A 15,460-nucleotide genomic window follows, 5' to 3' on the forward strand; every position below is an offset into this window, starting at 1 on the left:
ACGGGAAGCCAAAATGCAGAGAAAATAATACGTTTAAACAGAAAATAAACGTGCGGACAAGGCCTGAAGCAGGGAAAAGCTGGGGCTTCTCCACTGCTCTGCAACTGTCTCAGCACTTGCTCAGCCCGCAGAGGTCAAAGTTCACCAGACATGACGGCACGGCTCGTTAAGAGGAAACAGCTGGAACCGCATCAGGATTGAAGGGGAGCCTCAGTTACGGAACATGTTTCAATTTCACATTGGAAGACAACATCAAGTCAACTCCCTCAGGATCCTGAAATAATATTTCAAAGTATTGAGCCAAATGTCAACAGTGATCCCACTTGTCAAGGTGGAGCACAAGTTCCAAGTAATCGCTACGCGATTGTCCTCAGAGAGCTGGTGCAACTGAAGTGCATTTTTAAGGGGTGTCATGCCCAGTGATCAGTACGTTACATTTTGATATTTATTATTATAATTCTTATTTCTGTCATGGCATATGTAGGTAGTGGGACCGGCAACGGTGTTGTTTTCAAAAACGCACTCCCAAAGCAACTTGTTGAAACTTTAAATATTCATACATATGTTTGGTACAAATAAGGCAATGAAATGTTTCCATAACTCTATGATAAACAAAAACGGTTCTATGATTCCTATTAATCTCAAAATATCCTGGGAGAAAAAACACAACGAATACAAGTTATGGGGAATCGTGATAAAGTGGTCAAAACTGGGGCTCAGAACCATGGACAGCTCCGCAGGCCACCGCCTCGGGTGCAGAGTATGATATTGTAGAGGATAATATATTAAATCAATTGTCACCATTTCTACATTGTAATACTGAGATTCAGTGACAACTAGAATTTCTTAAGTAAAATATAGATTATAGATTTTATATATATATATATATATAATCTATATCTGTATGATTTAGATAGACAGACAGACAGAGACAGACAGACAGACAGACAGACAGAGAGAGAGAGAGAGAGAGAGAGAGAGAGAGAGAGAGAGAGAGAGAGAGAGAGAGAGAGATAGATAGATAGATAGATAGATAGATAGATAGATAGATAGATAGATAGACAGACAGACAGACAGACAGACAGACAGACAGAGAGAGAGAGCGAGATAGATAGATAGATAGATAGATAGATAGATAGATAGATAGATAGATAGATAGATAGATTCAAGATTCAAGATTTTTTATTTGTCACTTACATATACATACTTTCATACATATATGCAGTGAAATGTAATGCAACGCACCCGGTGATAGCACACAATATGTCCTAGGAAAAAAAGAAATAAAAGTAAAAAGAATTCCTTTCTAATAGACCGAATAACTGACTCCTAAAACGTAATACAGTAAGTTGAATGCTTATAGAATAAGATAAAAATATATAGAATAAAATACAATAAAAATAAAATGAAATAAAATGGAATAGATAGAGGGAATATGCCTATGTATGTACAGATATGTGCAATAGATAGATCGATCGATAGATAGATCGACAGATAGATAGATAGATAGATAGATAGATAGATAGATAGATAGATAGATAGATAGATAGATAGATAGATAGATAGATAGATAGATAGATAGATAGATAGATAGATCGACAGATAGATAGATAGATAGATAGATAGATAGATAGATAGATAGATAGATAGATAGATAGATAGATAGATAGATAGATAGATAGATAGATAGATAGATAGATAGATAGATCGATCGATAGATAGATAGATAGATAGATCGACAGATAGATAGATAGATAGATGGATATACTGTATATATATATTCTATATATTTCAGATTATCTCGATATAGATTATATATATAACGCGGAGACCCCGTTGAGCGTTGCGCGTCTAATGGGGTTTCCCCCTGCGTGGGGAGCGGGGGGGGGGACCTGGGGTCATCAGGTTCATGGCGCTATTACCTCATTCCTTGTGAACTCGCCCCTGAGTCTCCTCCATTTAATTTAGATTATTTCAGCGGGGGTTTTTTTTTTTTCCGCCCACGAAAACACGTGAGTGGTCACGCTAAAAAAAAAACCAAAAAAAAAACACCAAAACAAAACACAAAACACAAAACAAAAACAAAAAACAGCTCGACTGGTTTCATCACCTTCCGTTTACCGAGGGGCCGCCGACGCGTTGGAGTCGCTCCGGGCGCGTGTGTTGCGTCGTCCGACGCGACGAACGTCAGAGTCCAACGACGTCTTTGTCACCGATCGCACGGGACCGGGTTCAGCGCTCGTAACTCCGGATGTTCCGTTCGCGCCCCGTGAGCCCACTCGCCCAGACGGCGGCATGCGTCGACGGAGCCCGGCGGCGACGTTCGTTCGCTGACGTCCCAAACGTCGTCGTCCTCGTTGTTGTTGTCGTTGTCGTCGTTGTTGTTTTTCTCCCCGCACAGCGTAGTTCTAAGCAATTCACAGCGTTTCGGTTTGGCCGCTTTTAACGTCTTGGTGACTTTAACCCGGGGCGGCGTTTGAGTTTCACAGCAAATAATCTTTTTTTTTTGTTTTTGTTTTGTTTTGGGGTTTTTTTTTTTTTTTTGTCAGACTTTCTTTGCTTTTCTCTCTCTCTCTCTCTCTCTCTCGTGGACGTGAGCGTCTCCCGATCCTCGTGTAATCGACACCGTTGGGCCGCACGGGTCTCCAGAGCCGGAGACTTGGGGTGGGGGGGGGGGGGGGTGGGGTTGTTTGTCGTGTAAGTGTCAAGGTTCGCTTCCACAGCGTGTTGGTGAAAGGCACCGGCACAAGTCATGGGTCGCCCTGGTTCGGCATTTCTAAGCCTACTTCTTTCGCTCGACAAGTGCGAGCACCGCCGCCGGTGGCAGCCGCGTCGGGGTGCGCCCGTGTGAGAAACCACGGCGACAAGGGAATTGGAGCGCGACTCGGGTCAGAGTGCGCGGAGTTCCAATGGTCGATTGTTATTACTGCGGAAATGCGCATGAGAAAGAAAAAACAACAAAAAAAAACGATTGGTTCAAATATGGTACAATGGCGCCACTTGTTGGGCAAAATTTAAATAAACGGTACACTCTTTACCAGTATTCATTCTTTTTTTTCCCCCCAATACAAATACTACTACTACTACTACTACTACTACTACTATACGACAACTACTACAATTCATAATAATGACGAAATAATAATAATAATAATAATAGTAATAATAACAATAATAACAATAATAATATTGATAATAATAATAATAATAACATTATTATTATTATTATTATTATTATTATGAAGACGATTATGTTCGCCAAAAGCGGACGGCGCGGCAAAGCTCCTTTCGCTCTTTTGGGCCACGTCGCCTTCCGTTGCGCCCCCGGAAGCGGCGCCCACTTGCGCAACGGCGGCTTCGGCGCTCCCGTGGTCTGCGCAGGTGGCAGGTATTTACATCCTCCCAACATGGCGATGGGCAACGCCAACCCCGTGATCTACCAGCGCTCCGAGGCCAGGCTGCTGACAGCCAGAGACGAGGATGAGGACGTCCACGACCCCATTGACGACAGGGAGATATTCGATATCCTTTCCGTTACCCCCGGCAGATAACTGTCGTTGTTTTTTTTAAATGGGGGGGGCCGTGCTGCGTGTTGCGTGTTGCGTGTTGACTGTTGGAAAGGTTTTGACAGACGAATCCCTCGCTTTGCACCCGGCAGTCACTGTCGTCCTGAAACTCCCAACTTGTTTAGTGTTCGTGCTAAAACAGTGACTGGGTCTTATTTATCCGGTGTTATACGTAGGACGAGGGTTGCGTGATGCAACCGGGTGCAACGGGATACACTTCTAGCTGCGTAATCAAAGATAGTCGTTTGGCACGGATACATCACAGTATCCTCTGACCAATACCTGAATATCGATTATTTGGTGTTTATAAGATATCGACACATGGACAATTCACTCGCGTAACACTTTATTTTGAACACTAAACTTATACAGCTTTGCTCTCAGAAGAGCCTCAGTTCTTCTTGGCATGGATTCCACAAGATGTTCGAAACATTCCTTTGCGTTTCTTGTCCACGTTGACATGATTGCGTCGCGCTATCCCTGCAGATTTGTCTGCTGCCAATTCATGCTGCGAATCTCCCGTTCTATCACATCCCAAGGGGGTGGATTCCGGGCCTGTGACTGGGAAGGCCGGAGAACATTGAACTCACTGTCATGTTCATGAAACCAGTTTGAGATGACTTTTACTTGTTGACACGGTGCATTATCGTGCTGGAAGTAGCCATCAAGATGGATGAACTGAAGCATGTGGTCAGCAACAATACTCAAATAGGCTGTGGCATTCAAGCGATGATTGATTGGTATTAATGGGCCCAAAGAAAAAGTTCCCCACACCATTACACCACCGGCACCACCAGCCACGGATTCATGCCATTGGCATCAAATTCCGATCCTACCATCTGTGTGCCTCAGCAGAAATCGACATTTGTCAGACCAGGCTACGTTTTCCCAGTCTTCTACTGAGCAGTTTTAAGGATTTTAGCTTGTGCCCACTGCAGCCTCAGCCTTCTGTTCTTGTCTGACAGAAGTGGAACCCGACGTGGTCTTCTGCCGTTGTACTGGAGCCCATCCGTCTCAAGGTCCGACGTGTCGAGCATTCTGAGGTGTTTCTCTGCTCAGCACAATTGTACAGACTGGTTATCTGAGTTACCGTGGCCTTTCTGTCAGCTCCAACCAGTCTGTTTACAAATCAACAAGGCATTTCAGTCCAGAACTGCTGCTCACCGGATGTTTTTTTTTTTTTTTGTTTGTTTTTCGCACCATTCTGAGTAAATTCTAGAGACTGTTGTGCGTGATAATAGCCCGTCTGGCACCAACAATCATGCCACGGTCGAAAAACACTGAGATCATATTTTTTTCCCCCATTCTGATGGTTGAACATTAACTGAAGCTGCTGACTCGTATCTGGATGGTTTTATACATTGCACTGCTACCGAGAGATTGGCTGATTAGATAATTGCATGAATAAGTAGGCGTACAGGTGTTACAATAAAGTGCTCAGTCAGTGTATGTGAGGGATAATGTGCAGCCAGTGGGTCATTGTCAAAAAATAACCCGACAGGGTGATCACGTCTTGTCACTCCGAAGGGGGTTATTTTGCGACGAGCATGGCTGCACATTATTCTGCTTATTACACAGCTACTTACTGAATCAAGTCATACTTTGAGATGCAATTTGGTTTTGAAATGATTTTTATAACTAGTATGCCTAAGAGCTTCCACTAAGAAAAAAAATATTCTCCCTACAAAAAAAAAACCACAACCCTGCCTATGACTTTAACAATATGTTTCCCAGTCCATACTAACTAGTTTACTGGCTGACAAAGGCATAAAAAAAGTATTTCAGTATTTATCAAACTGTTCATTTTAAATTCAGTGTCACTCCACTAATTTAGGGTACAATACAAATATGCTGTGTCATCTTTCCAACATGGATGAGGTTTAACCTTAACTGGAGTCACATTTGATTAAATCCATTAATGACCCAGAGCACCCTCTGTCCTTGGAGGAACTCAATGTCGTAGAGCAGGTCAGAGTCAAAGTGAGTATTGAGTCTTTTTCGGACTCTTTCTGTCTTCACACTGTCATTTTGCTTCCGATGTAATATCAGTATTAATTTTTTGATATTAAAGATTGTGTAAATCCACACCGGTATTACCTAAGTGGTGTCTTATTGTCTTGATTTTATCATCATGTTGAATAATTGAATAATCCTCCCTCCCTTTAGGTTAATGATAAAGATAGCACAGTGGGCATCGAGTTTACACCTACAATCCCCCACTGCAGCATGGCAACGCTCATCGGCCTGTCCATTAGAGTCAAGCTGCTTCGGTCCCTGCCAGACCGATTCAAAGTATGTGTGTGTGTGTGTGTTTGTTTTTATGTCTGCGGTTTGTTTTTTGCGTGTGCTTCATCTTCGTCATCGCTTCCCATTCTCAAAGACCGCTTTCATACCACATGTATTGGTGTCCCAAGCCATTTTGTTTCCCCTCATATGATCACCATCCCCTAAATATATTCACATATTTTGGGGATGATGTTGTTGAGGTATTTATATACTGTGGATGATCAACCTTAACTTTGATGCTAATTGTTAAACAATGCTTTTTTTATAAACTAATATTTTTCATCATTTCATACTTTCATAATTTATTTTTAATCGATTTGCTAATTATAACATGCATAGCTTTCTAAAAACATCCATCTTAGCGAGGTAGAAATTGAATACACTATATCACCTTAAACTAGTAGTTTTGGCTCGGTGCTGCTGAATTAATTCACTCTTCGATTGTAGAAATTTAGGATGAATTGCCACAGAATATTTTCAGTATCAGTACCATGAAAGTATGACATTTGGAAAGCCAACCTGGGACTGTATGTTTTGGGGTTCCTAAATGTTTATTCAATTTCTTCGCGTGGTGTGATTGTCTTTCCTCAGGTTGATGTGCACATCACTCCAGGGACTCACGCTTCAGAGGAAGCAGGTAATCTAGTACATTATTTAGGACATAATACTCTTGATTTCAATGCCCATTTTTTCTTCCTCATCCAGTGTCTAATCAGGACTTATGTAATTAGGTCAACAGGACTTAAGTGGTAAATTGGGTTTGGAGGACTGTGTTCATGTCCAGAGACTGGACACCCACTGGGGAGGGATGAATCATGATCTGCCGTGTAATCGTATATGAAAGGCTAACAGTCTGGACTCTCAAGTCTTATACGTCTCGTCTACTGCAAACCAAATCTACCTACGGGTACAAATATGGAAACTAAAACCCGAATAGGTTAAATTGTCTACCGCTAACATACATCTACCGGGTATTTTATAGCTGCTGTGATATTTTGTCACTATCTTCAACTAAAGTGATAAAACCAGTTAATACAACACTATTCTGTTTATTGTGTGTGTGTGTGTGTGTGTGTGTGCGCGTGTGCGCGTAGTAAATAAGCAGCTGGCTGATAAGGAGAGGGTGGCTGCCGCTCTGGAGAACTCCCAGCTGCTGGATGTGGTCAACCAGTGCCTCTCCGCCCAGAGCAACTGAGCAGCGATCCCTTCGGCGCCAGCGGCTCCACAGCTCTACTGCGTTTGGCTTCCCCGACCAAATAGAACGCCCGTTCACCTGTTCCTTCTGCCACGCCCACCCACATCTATTCCCAAACCAAACTCTTTAACTAATCACCATTTTATCATTACCTTCCAAACTCACAAGTTGGAAGGAGGCAGTGTCCATCTTGTCAAAATTGTATTCTGGGGGGTTCTGGGTCATGCCTTAATATTCCAAAGCGAAGTAGAATACCTAATGTGTTATTAATCCGCTGATCAGCTGATGACCAGGTTATACTTTTGTCTGTAAATTTGAGGGTCCCGATGCTATCTCAAATTTCCTTGGTGTGAAGTGTGTTCAAAATCCTTGAGCCATTTGGTATAGTGTTTAAACGGCTAATTTAAAATTCAGACAAAAGAAACTGGTGTTATTTATCTTTGCGCAAACTGCGATGCTTTGAGTTTTTATTTCAAACATGTCTACGCTGCATTTCGTTAAACATTGTACTGGAACATATTCATTCCTAAGCACTGCATTCATGACAGTTTGACGTTCACTAATGCATTAAATGGTAGACAAATACTTGCACAAGGATTTGGGCTGGTGTATTTATTTGCACATCAAAGGAGTAAAACAATGCAGTGATGGAATATACAAAGTAATATATTAATAATTTAGATTCAACTAATTGAATCTAAACTACTCTTTTGCACAGAGTACAAGTACTGAGGCAATGAAATGCATTTCTCTGCATTTTACCCATCCCAGTATCTGACACATCTAGGAGCAGTGGGCTGCAGATAGCGGCGCCCAGGGAGCGGTTAGGGGGTTAAGTGTCTTGCTCAAGGACACATCAGCACGCTAGCAAGAGGAGCCGGGGATCGAACTGGCAATCTTGCAATTACTAGACGACCCGCTCTGACTCCTGAGCTGCTGTGTCAGAGGTTAAAAAAACAGGTCATACACTGGGATCTCACCCAGCTGGATAACACATTAATATTCAACCTGGTGGTCTCCCATCAAAGGCGGTAGTATACTCCAGAACAAATCTTTTCAAACAAAAACACATTTAGATTAAGAAACAAACTAAAGGACACCCGTTGAGTTGGCCTGTGATGTGTGCTGGTGAACTGTTGACCAGTTCAGTCCGTCTGCTATCGGCCCAAATATCACACGGTGGGTTGCATCAGGGTTGGTCAGAACTGAACCTTATGTCTGGTTCAATTCCATTCCCCTATCACCGTGAATGCACTTGTGATGTAAGGACTACTACAACAATGTTCAGGGACATGTTTTACCAGTGGTTATTTTTGTAAAGTTCTTTCTTTGTTGGTGGCACAGTAGATGTCGAAATGGTGCAAACCCTGAAGATAAACCAAGCTGTTCAGACGCCGGCTAATAAATTTGCGTCGCATTTAAGGAAATGTTTCCATGGAGTTGCAGTCGTCATATAATGACAGCGTATTAAAATCCTTGCCCCATCAGATAGGATGCATACATTCTAAAGATTTTTAAAAAACACTTAAAAATAAACACCATATTTTCATTTTGTGGCTCAGTCCGTTGTTAAAAAACCACAACGTCATTAACTCTAAAAAGAGAGAAATCCTACCCCTCGGTTCCAAGGTGTCATTTCTTGATACATCTTTAGGCACGCCGCAGAACGCACAACATGACATCCCGGAACACAGGTGAGAGGTCGTCCTTCCCCATGCCCTCAGGTTGGCACTCCGCCAGGTGCTCACGGCTGTCCCAGCATGCCTTGCAGCACCTTCACGCAGCTGCTCAGAATGCTCCTCTCTTCCTGCCGAAGGGACTTCACCACATCCAGCTGCTCTCCGATTGGCCAGTCGCAGCGCTGCATAAGAGCGGCGATCTATACGCACAATTATAGTGATAGCAAGTTATTCAACAGGTCTGTACGTATGGTAGTGTATAGTTTTTTCACTGCCAACACCGAAGGTATTTCTGATTCTGATTCAGAGAACTGACCTGATTGATTACTTTTACTGAACAGTTTAGCAAGTTTGATGACATTAGAACATAATTAACATAAAAGAGACGAAGCATGGTGTTATGTGCCAAAAAAAGTGGAAAAATTAACATAATAATATCTGTCATTTTATAGGGCTATTGGTATCAGATTTTTGTTTGAGAATATTCCCCGTTCAGGATTCCATCCTTTAGAAAAGTATTGCATCCCAGTATTGGTGCATCCCTACTGTGTGTGTGTGTGTGTGTGCGCACGCGCATGCCTCGTCAAGTGCTGTGTTTGTTTCCTCCAAAAGTCTCTGACAGACGCTGAAAGCCGTCCTCACGCTCCACTGCTCTCGCTCAGCACACAGCGTTTGGCCGAGCAACACCGTCTTCCACTGGGGACTGAGAATAACATGCGCGCGCACACGCACATGCGCGCACACACACACACACACACACACACACAATATATATATAGTTGTATATCTATGTAACAGAAAGTATATATTTTTAATGGAAGTTAGTAATGCTTGATTAATGAGTGTGTATCAGTAAGTGTGGGTGTGAGTCAGAGTGTCTCACTACAGGGACTGTGGAAGGGCCAACAGCCTAAGAACTGTCATCAGCCTCCAACTGGGACCTTCAGTGGATATGGTTAAATTACTGACAGAGAGAGAGAGGGAGGAGAAGAAGGTTAAGGCCATTTTGTCTTTGAATCATGAACTTAATGCAAATTGGTTAAAAAAAGTCACCATTACAATATTCCACCCTAAAGCACTGAGCTCGGGGAACAGGTGTGTAGGTCTCCACCTAGTGGCTGAGCATCGCAATCTACAGAGAGCCAGAGTGGAATTCCTGTATTTTAGCTTTTTCTGAATTAAAAAAGAAATTGAATTGAATTGAAACTGATCCCAATGGTCATTTTAAGGTTAATGAATACATTCATGTTTTTGTCGTAGGCTTTCACTGTATTGCCTGAAGGGCACTTACTGAGAAAAGTTGTGTTCTTTGAGGAACTTCATCTTCTGGCCCAAACTCCTGTCGCCTTTCAGGACCTCACCAAGGACATCTTAGTGATGAGGGAAAAACATAGAGCTTCAAACCATTAAATCTGAATCAACCGTTAAACCTGTGATTATTTCTCAGAATAATTATTCAAACGCAAGTCATTGTAATCTTTATTGGAATGAGTGGGGGAGCCAAAACTAGAAGTCAAAAGAAAGAAGAGAACGCGCAGAGCTCAAACGACGACTCGGCAGAAACCACGTGCTCCAGAGCGTCGGTGAGGAGATACGCAATTTTTTAGGACTGAGCACGAAGCGGACTCGCACAAACTTAAAGAATTCAAAGGAGACGTGAAAGCTGAACTTTAAAAACCCTAGGCGGGAAATTTACCAAAAACCCTTCCGCTTTCTCCACACGCCCAGGAAACTAGATCTGAATGAAGCAGAAGCACGAATGGATGAGGCTGAGGCCGTTGACCTGGCTATGAAAGATGAGCTGATTAGATCAATGGAAAACAAAAGAAACAAAAAACAGAAAGCTATGCAGGAAAAACTGACAGATTGGGAAGGACAGTCTAGATGGAAAATGCACATAAATATAAAATAAATGAAATAAATGACCTGAAAAGAAATAACCTTGGCATTTATGGCGTACCCGAACAGAAAGAAGGTCAGATTTTTTGTGGAGCAACTTTGGAAAACTGAACTCGGACTGACGGAGGACATCAACCTACAGCTCCATCACGCTCACAGAGCTCCAGCTCGTCAACCAGAACACGCCGCCGAGGTCCGTAGTGGTAAAAAATGTATTAGAGTGAAATACCAAAGAAATAGTGTTGAGAAAGGCCTGAGGAAAGAAGATAATGATTAAAGTGCGACGCCCATGACTCCATCACCACCGTGGAATGGAGGTTGTTCAGAAGCGCACGGCGTACGCGGGAATGAAGAGGGCCCTGAAGGGGAAAGGTTTCCGCTTCCAGACCCCGCTGGACGAGATTGACATTATTAAGAGGAGGAGACGATGCTGCGTTTTTTATTTCGGCTTTGAACGGCATCTTATTTATTAACTTTGCAACTAAAATAAGGACCGACTGTTTGGGACAAATACTACTAAAACGGACAAACACAACTTACTGAAAATATTCTTTGGTTTTCTAGCAATTTGTAAACATTTTGCCAGGGTATGTGTCTCACCTGTATCTACATAGACCACACTGTTGGGGTTGCCGGGGGCAACAAAGCCATACTCCAGCAACAGGCGCTGGTTGTCGTGGGATCCGTAGTTGATGAAGGCCTGCTGGTAGCGGCCGATTCCAACAGTACTCCTGATTTCATAACATCTGGTCACGTGACTGAAACCTGCAGACACCTGGGATCGCGCACGTGCACGCACACACACACACACACACGCACACGCACACATGCATGCACGCGCACACACGCACACGCGCACACGCACACACACTTTCTTAAGTTAAGGAGCTTGCTGTCGGTATCAGCAGTGCTGTGTGGATGTTTCCTGCGAGCTTTACCTGGATGTCAGGCCGGTGGTTGAGCAGGTCCAGGAAAGGAGCGAGGGCGTAAACATCCTGTCCAGACAGGAAGTGGCTGGGTGGGCGGGACAGGAAGACCGAGCGGGTGTTTACACTACACCATGCCCACCTGGAGAAAGAGTGTTTAATTGTTTTATTGTTTTATTGACCCAACTCAATGCCATGTGACACCGCCTCTTTGTCCATCTGTCATTGTTGATTAAATACATTTCAATTTTGCTAAAAAAATAAAAATTTAAAAAAATAATAGATTAGAAATGACTTCATACAATAAAATAATTATTAGTAGTATATTATTACAATTGGAATACATTCTTAGTGTTTGTGTGCGTGTTTTCTGACCTCAAAGCCTCATAGGTCAGCACCTCCTCTACAGGCCGGCTCAGGATCGGCCACAGGGACCTGCAGGGGACAACGAAAAACGACCCATAAAATTAAAATATGAGTTAAAACGACTTCACATTATGCAACTCATCAGTTCTGCCTTAGGGTTGTATTAATTAGAAAATCCAGATGGTCAAAACTTCCTCAACCTGGAATGCCAGGTTATGACAACATGGAGTTGTTTTTCCTCCGTTCCTTCACCTGAAGAACTCCTGATTGGAGGAGTGGATCTCTCGCACCGCCTCCCTCTGCTCCGAGGCTCGACTCTGGACGCCGGTCGGCAGCAGAGCGATGACACCGTCGGCGTAACAGGCGGGACAGGTGTAGGTGGTGGGCAGGGCGTTGATGTAAGGGAACCACTCGGACTCCTTTCCTCTGTCCCGCTCACACACCAGGAAGACGCAGAGGACCAATACAGAGGAGAGGCGAGACTTCCAGCTGCAAAAAAAAAAAAATGATGATTAGAACTATGAAATATGAGTGAAACTTATCAATAATTCCAATGATTTGATACCGGACAGTTGTGCGTCCACTTAAGACGAAAAATACACTCAGTGTATGATATTGGACGGAATTTGTTGAGTGTGTCTACCTTTTGATGTACTGTCCCAGGTAGCTGTCTAGTACAGTTGAGGTTGTGATCAGACATGACTCTGGGAGAGAGATGATCAACTCTCCCGGCTGATGGAGACGGCAAAGAAAAACACAGAGAAACAAAGCACATGGACACCTCTTTGGGACATTTACATTCCATTAAATATGGTGGACTGGAAGTAGCCAGATTGTGATATAAACATCCCAAATATAAGAATGTCTGTATGCGTTCTACACAATATTTTGTGGAGAAATTGTAGTGCAAACTATTTGATAATGAACCGTGATTTCATAACATAGGGGCAAAAGGTTCACTTGGTTCAAAGTCACTCACACTTCAGTCAGACACACTTGGTCGGCCCCAATACTATATTTTCTACAGTAGTTTAATTATGAATCCTGGCAAAGGATAACACTATGGAAATTCAGACAAGAGAAATGATGACAAATCTCTTAATTTTTTGTCAAGTGCCATGGTTGTCAAGGCTTTTTGGTGCTAATCCCCAGAGACTCAATCACTTGGGATTGGTAAAGATGAGACAACTGAATGAATACTGGACGCAAACACCTATTAGACTTTTACTCAATTAGATACGACAAATATCCGTGTCAAATTCAAACAAAATGGTGATGTAGGAATACTCACTAAGCAGGAATACAAGGATCTACATTGTTGTATTCAGTAGGTGACACTGCTAAGAACATTCTAACTTATCACAGAAATGAAATCAAGGCATAATATTCCGAGTTTGTAAAGACAGCGGACCTTTATGGTTTTCTGAGCCTGCAGTCCTCTCCCTGTATCTGGAGGGGGAGGGATGGAGGGGCGAGAGAGTGAGAGAGAGAGAGAGAGAGAGAGAGAGAGAGAGATGTTAGTTGAAGGAATCACCCTCTCCATCTCAATATACAATTCGCTGACACACTTTTATTCACACACATAGATCACCACTGGCCTTACCGGTGAAGTCAGCTGGCTGCAGCAGTGTTGAGGTGAATCCTCGTCGGTGAAGAAATTTCATCAGAGAAACATACCGCAGCTGATGAGACAGGGAGGCTGGAGAAGGTCAAAATACATTTCTGACATAAAGGATTTGCTACAGAATGGAAGTAAAATAAAATACTGGCATGGCATCATCGTTCACCGGTCTGGACAGTGTCCTGCTGCTTCTGTCGCCTCTTCCTTCTGGTTCGTCCAGCCCTGTGGCCACGCCCCAAACTCATGACATCCTGCATTCAATAACAAAAGTTAGATCAACGTTTGCCTTTGGTTCTGAATCTAGCTTTCTTCCCGGGCGAATCTGGTTTTGCTCCTGGTTTGTGTGAATGAAAGTGACGCATAAAATGCTCTTTGGACGAGTGTTAATAGTCAATAAGGAAGCAATTGTAGACCCTAATATCTAAGGGTTAGGACAAAAGTGTGACGGTGTGTAGATGTGTATGCTGTTTATACAGTATATGAAGCACATCACAGCAAAGAATAACACAGTAGTACAACATGTGAAGAAAAACTCAAATTCCAAATAGTTGATCAAATTGTTGGATTTGTTATCATATGTCAAGCCGCAAAATGTAATGGCTTTTAGTTCAGGATGTAACTTTGGGTTGAGCATTGGGAGGTTTGAGGCCTCCACCCTTCCATGGGGATACGCGCAGAGATATGTTTTGTTTTTTTCAATTCGCAAAATGGCTGATAAAAGATGTTTTCCCCTGAAGTTCTCCAGAACAAGGGGACACCAAAACGCCAAGAGCCGCACATCCCAACTAGTGCATCCTCACGAGCAGCATAGCATTAAATCATTCACTTCGTCGTAAAAACAGCCAAATTCATAACACATCCTTGTGATGTTCTAGTATTTGTGTTTTGATGTTGTAAAATTATTTTGTAAGGCAAGTAAAACATCAACGTATCATTGTCTGAGTCTGAACACATCAGTCTACGGGATTATAATCATCCTTCGATAATAACACAGTTACAGCATTAACAGCTGTTAATACCCTGGAAGGTTCCACTCAAGGCCGCTCTTTTGCGGCATCCGCATGAAACAGTCTCAAAGATCTAAAGATAAAGATGCACTCAGTGTGCACTTTATTAGGTACGCCTGTACAATCCAAATGTAATTCAATACACCAGCTCTGCCATGAATTCTACTCTCATGACGTTTATAATGTTAAGCTTTTGTTACCATCGAGTCAGAGATGTGTAAATTCAATTATATGTATGTGACTGACTACTTGACATAGTTGAATGTGGTGTTGTACTGCACTACGTTACATTGAGAGGTGTTTGTAATGGTTTGTCCTCGCCCTTTGACATACATGAGGGGGACGGAATATTAGAAACCGCTCTGAATATAATGCAGCTCGGACACCACCACCAACTACGACCTCGGTGCTAAAGCATATCATTAAATTCACCCTGAACATCATAAGAAACGTAAGGCAAAATCTATGGCTGAGCCGGTGTGCTGGATTACATCGGATTGTGCAGGTGTACCTATTAAAGTGCACGTTGAGCGTATATTGGCACCAATGAACGAATAGAGTAAACCGACGAAGCTGGCACGTTTTGAAACATTGAAAAACACAAGACAGAAGTTATTGTAATTTCATTCATCGTGACGTGATCGGGGGGGGGCGTCGCGTTGGCCGGTTTCGCCCTTGGTCGCGTTTATCAAACCCTTTAATACTTACATAGGAAACCGCTCATAGACACAGCAGCTGGTTGTACCACTTTGACAACACGTGACGAGGCTACATTCGAGGATGGGCGGCCGCCAAATGAGCGAGAAAAAAAACAATCTTAAAAATAAAAATAAAATTAAAAATAAAAAAGCTTGCGATCTGCTCTTCGCCAACACGCCCGGCGGGGGTGGTTTATTTTTCCGGGTGTGCGCAGAG

General features: G+C 42.9%; 2 protein-coding genes across 5 annotated transcripts; one reads left to right on the plus strand and one right to left on the minus strand.

Annotated features, from left to right (window-relative positions):
- Positions 1-3,251: 3,251 nt before the first annotated feature.
- ciao2b (cytosolic iron-sulfur assembly component 2B) lies at positions 3,252-7,644 on the plus strand (the record flags this gene model as incomplete). Its single annotated transcript, XM_080016516.1, has 5 exons — positions 3,252-3,522; positions 5,467-5,546; positions 5,733-5,858; positions 6,444-6,489; positions 6,947-7,644. The coding sequence occupies 5 exons, from the start codon at positions 3,252-3,254 to the stop codon at positions 7,045-7,047; spliced, it is 624 nt and encodes a 207-aa protein (XP_079872642.1). The 3' UTR covers positions 7,048-7,644.
- A 19-nt stretch (positions 7,645-7,663) lies between these two features.
- On the minus strand, positions 7,664-15,435 carry setd4 (SET domain containing 4). 4 transcript variants are annotated; one of them, XM_080016513.1, is made up of 13 exons: positions 15,254-15,435; positions 13,705-13,789; positions 13,521-13,616; positions 13,329-13,366; positions 12,561-12,649; positions 12,170-12,406; positions 11,927-11,986; positions 11,564-11,693; positions 11,226-11,400; positions 10,018-10,096; positions 9,613-9,690; positions 9,306-9,429; positions 7,664-8,926 (listed from the first exon to the last, which is right to left on the minus strand). In XM_080016513.1, exons 2-13 carry the CDS (start codon positions 13,781-13,783, stop codon positions 8,792-8,794), a joined length of 1,320 nt encoding a protein of 439 aa, XP_079872639.1. In that variant the 5' UTR covers positions 13,784-13,789; positions 15,254-15,435; the 3' UTR covers positions 7,664-8,791. The 4 variants fall into 4 exon arrangements, with proteins under 4 accessions (XP_079872639.1, XP_079872640.1, XP_079872638.1 ...); XM_080016512.1 differs by having other exon boundaries at positions 7,666-8,926; positions 9,610-9,690; XM_080016514.1 differs by lacking the exon at positions 9,613-9,690 and having other exon boundaries at positions 7,665-8,926.
- Positions 15,436-15,460: the final 25 nt, after the last annotated feature.

The sequence above is a fragment of the Zeus faber genome, assembly GCF_960531495.2.
Source record: "Zeus faber genome assembly, chromosome: 16".
NCBI classification, from domain to species: domain Eukaryota; kingdom Metazoa; phylum Chordata; class Actinopteri; order Zeiformes; family Zeidae; genus Zeus; species Zeus faber.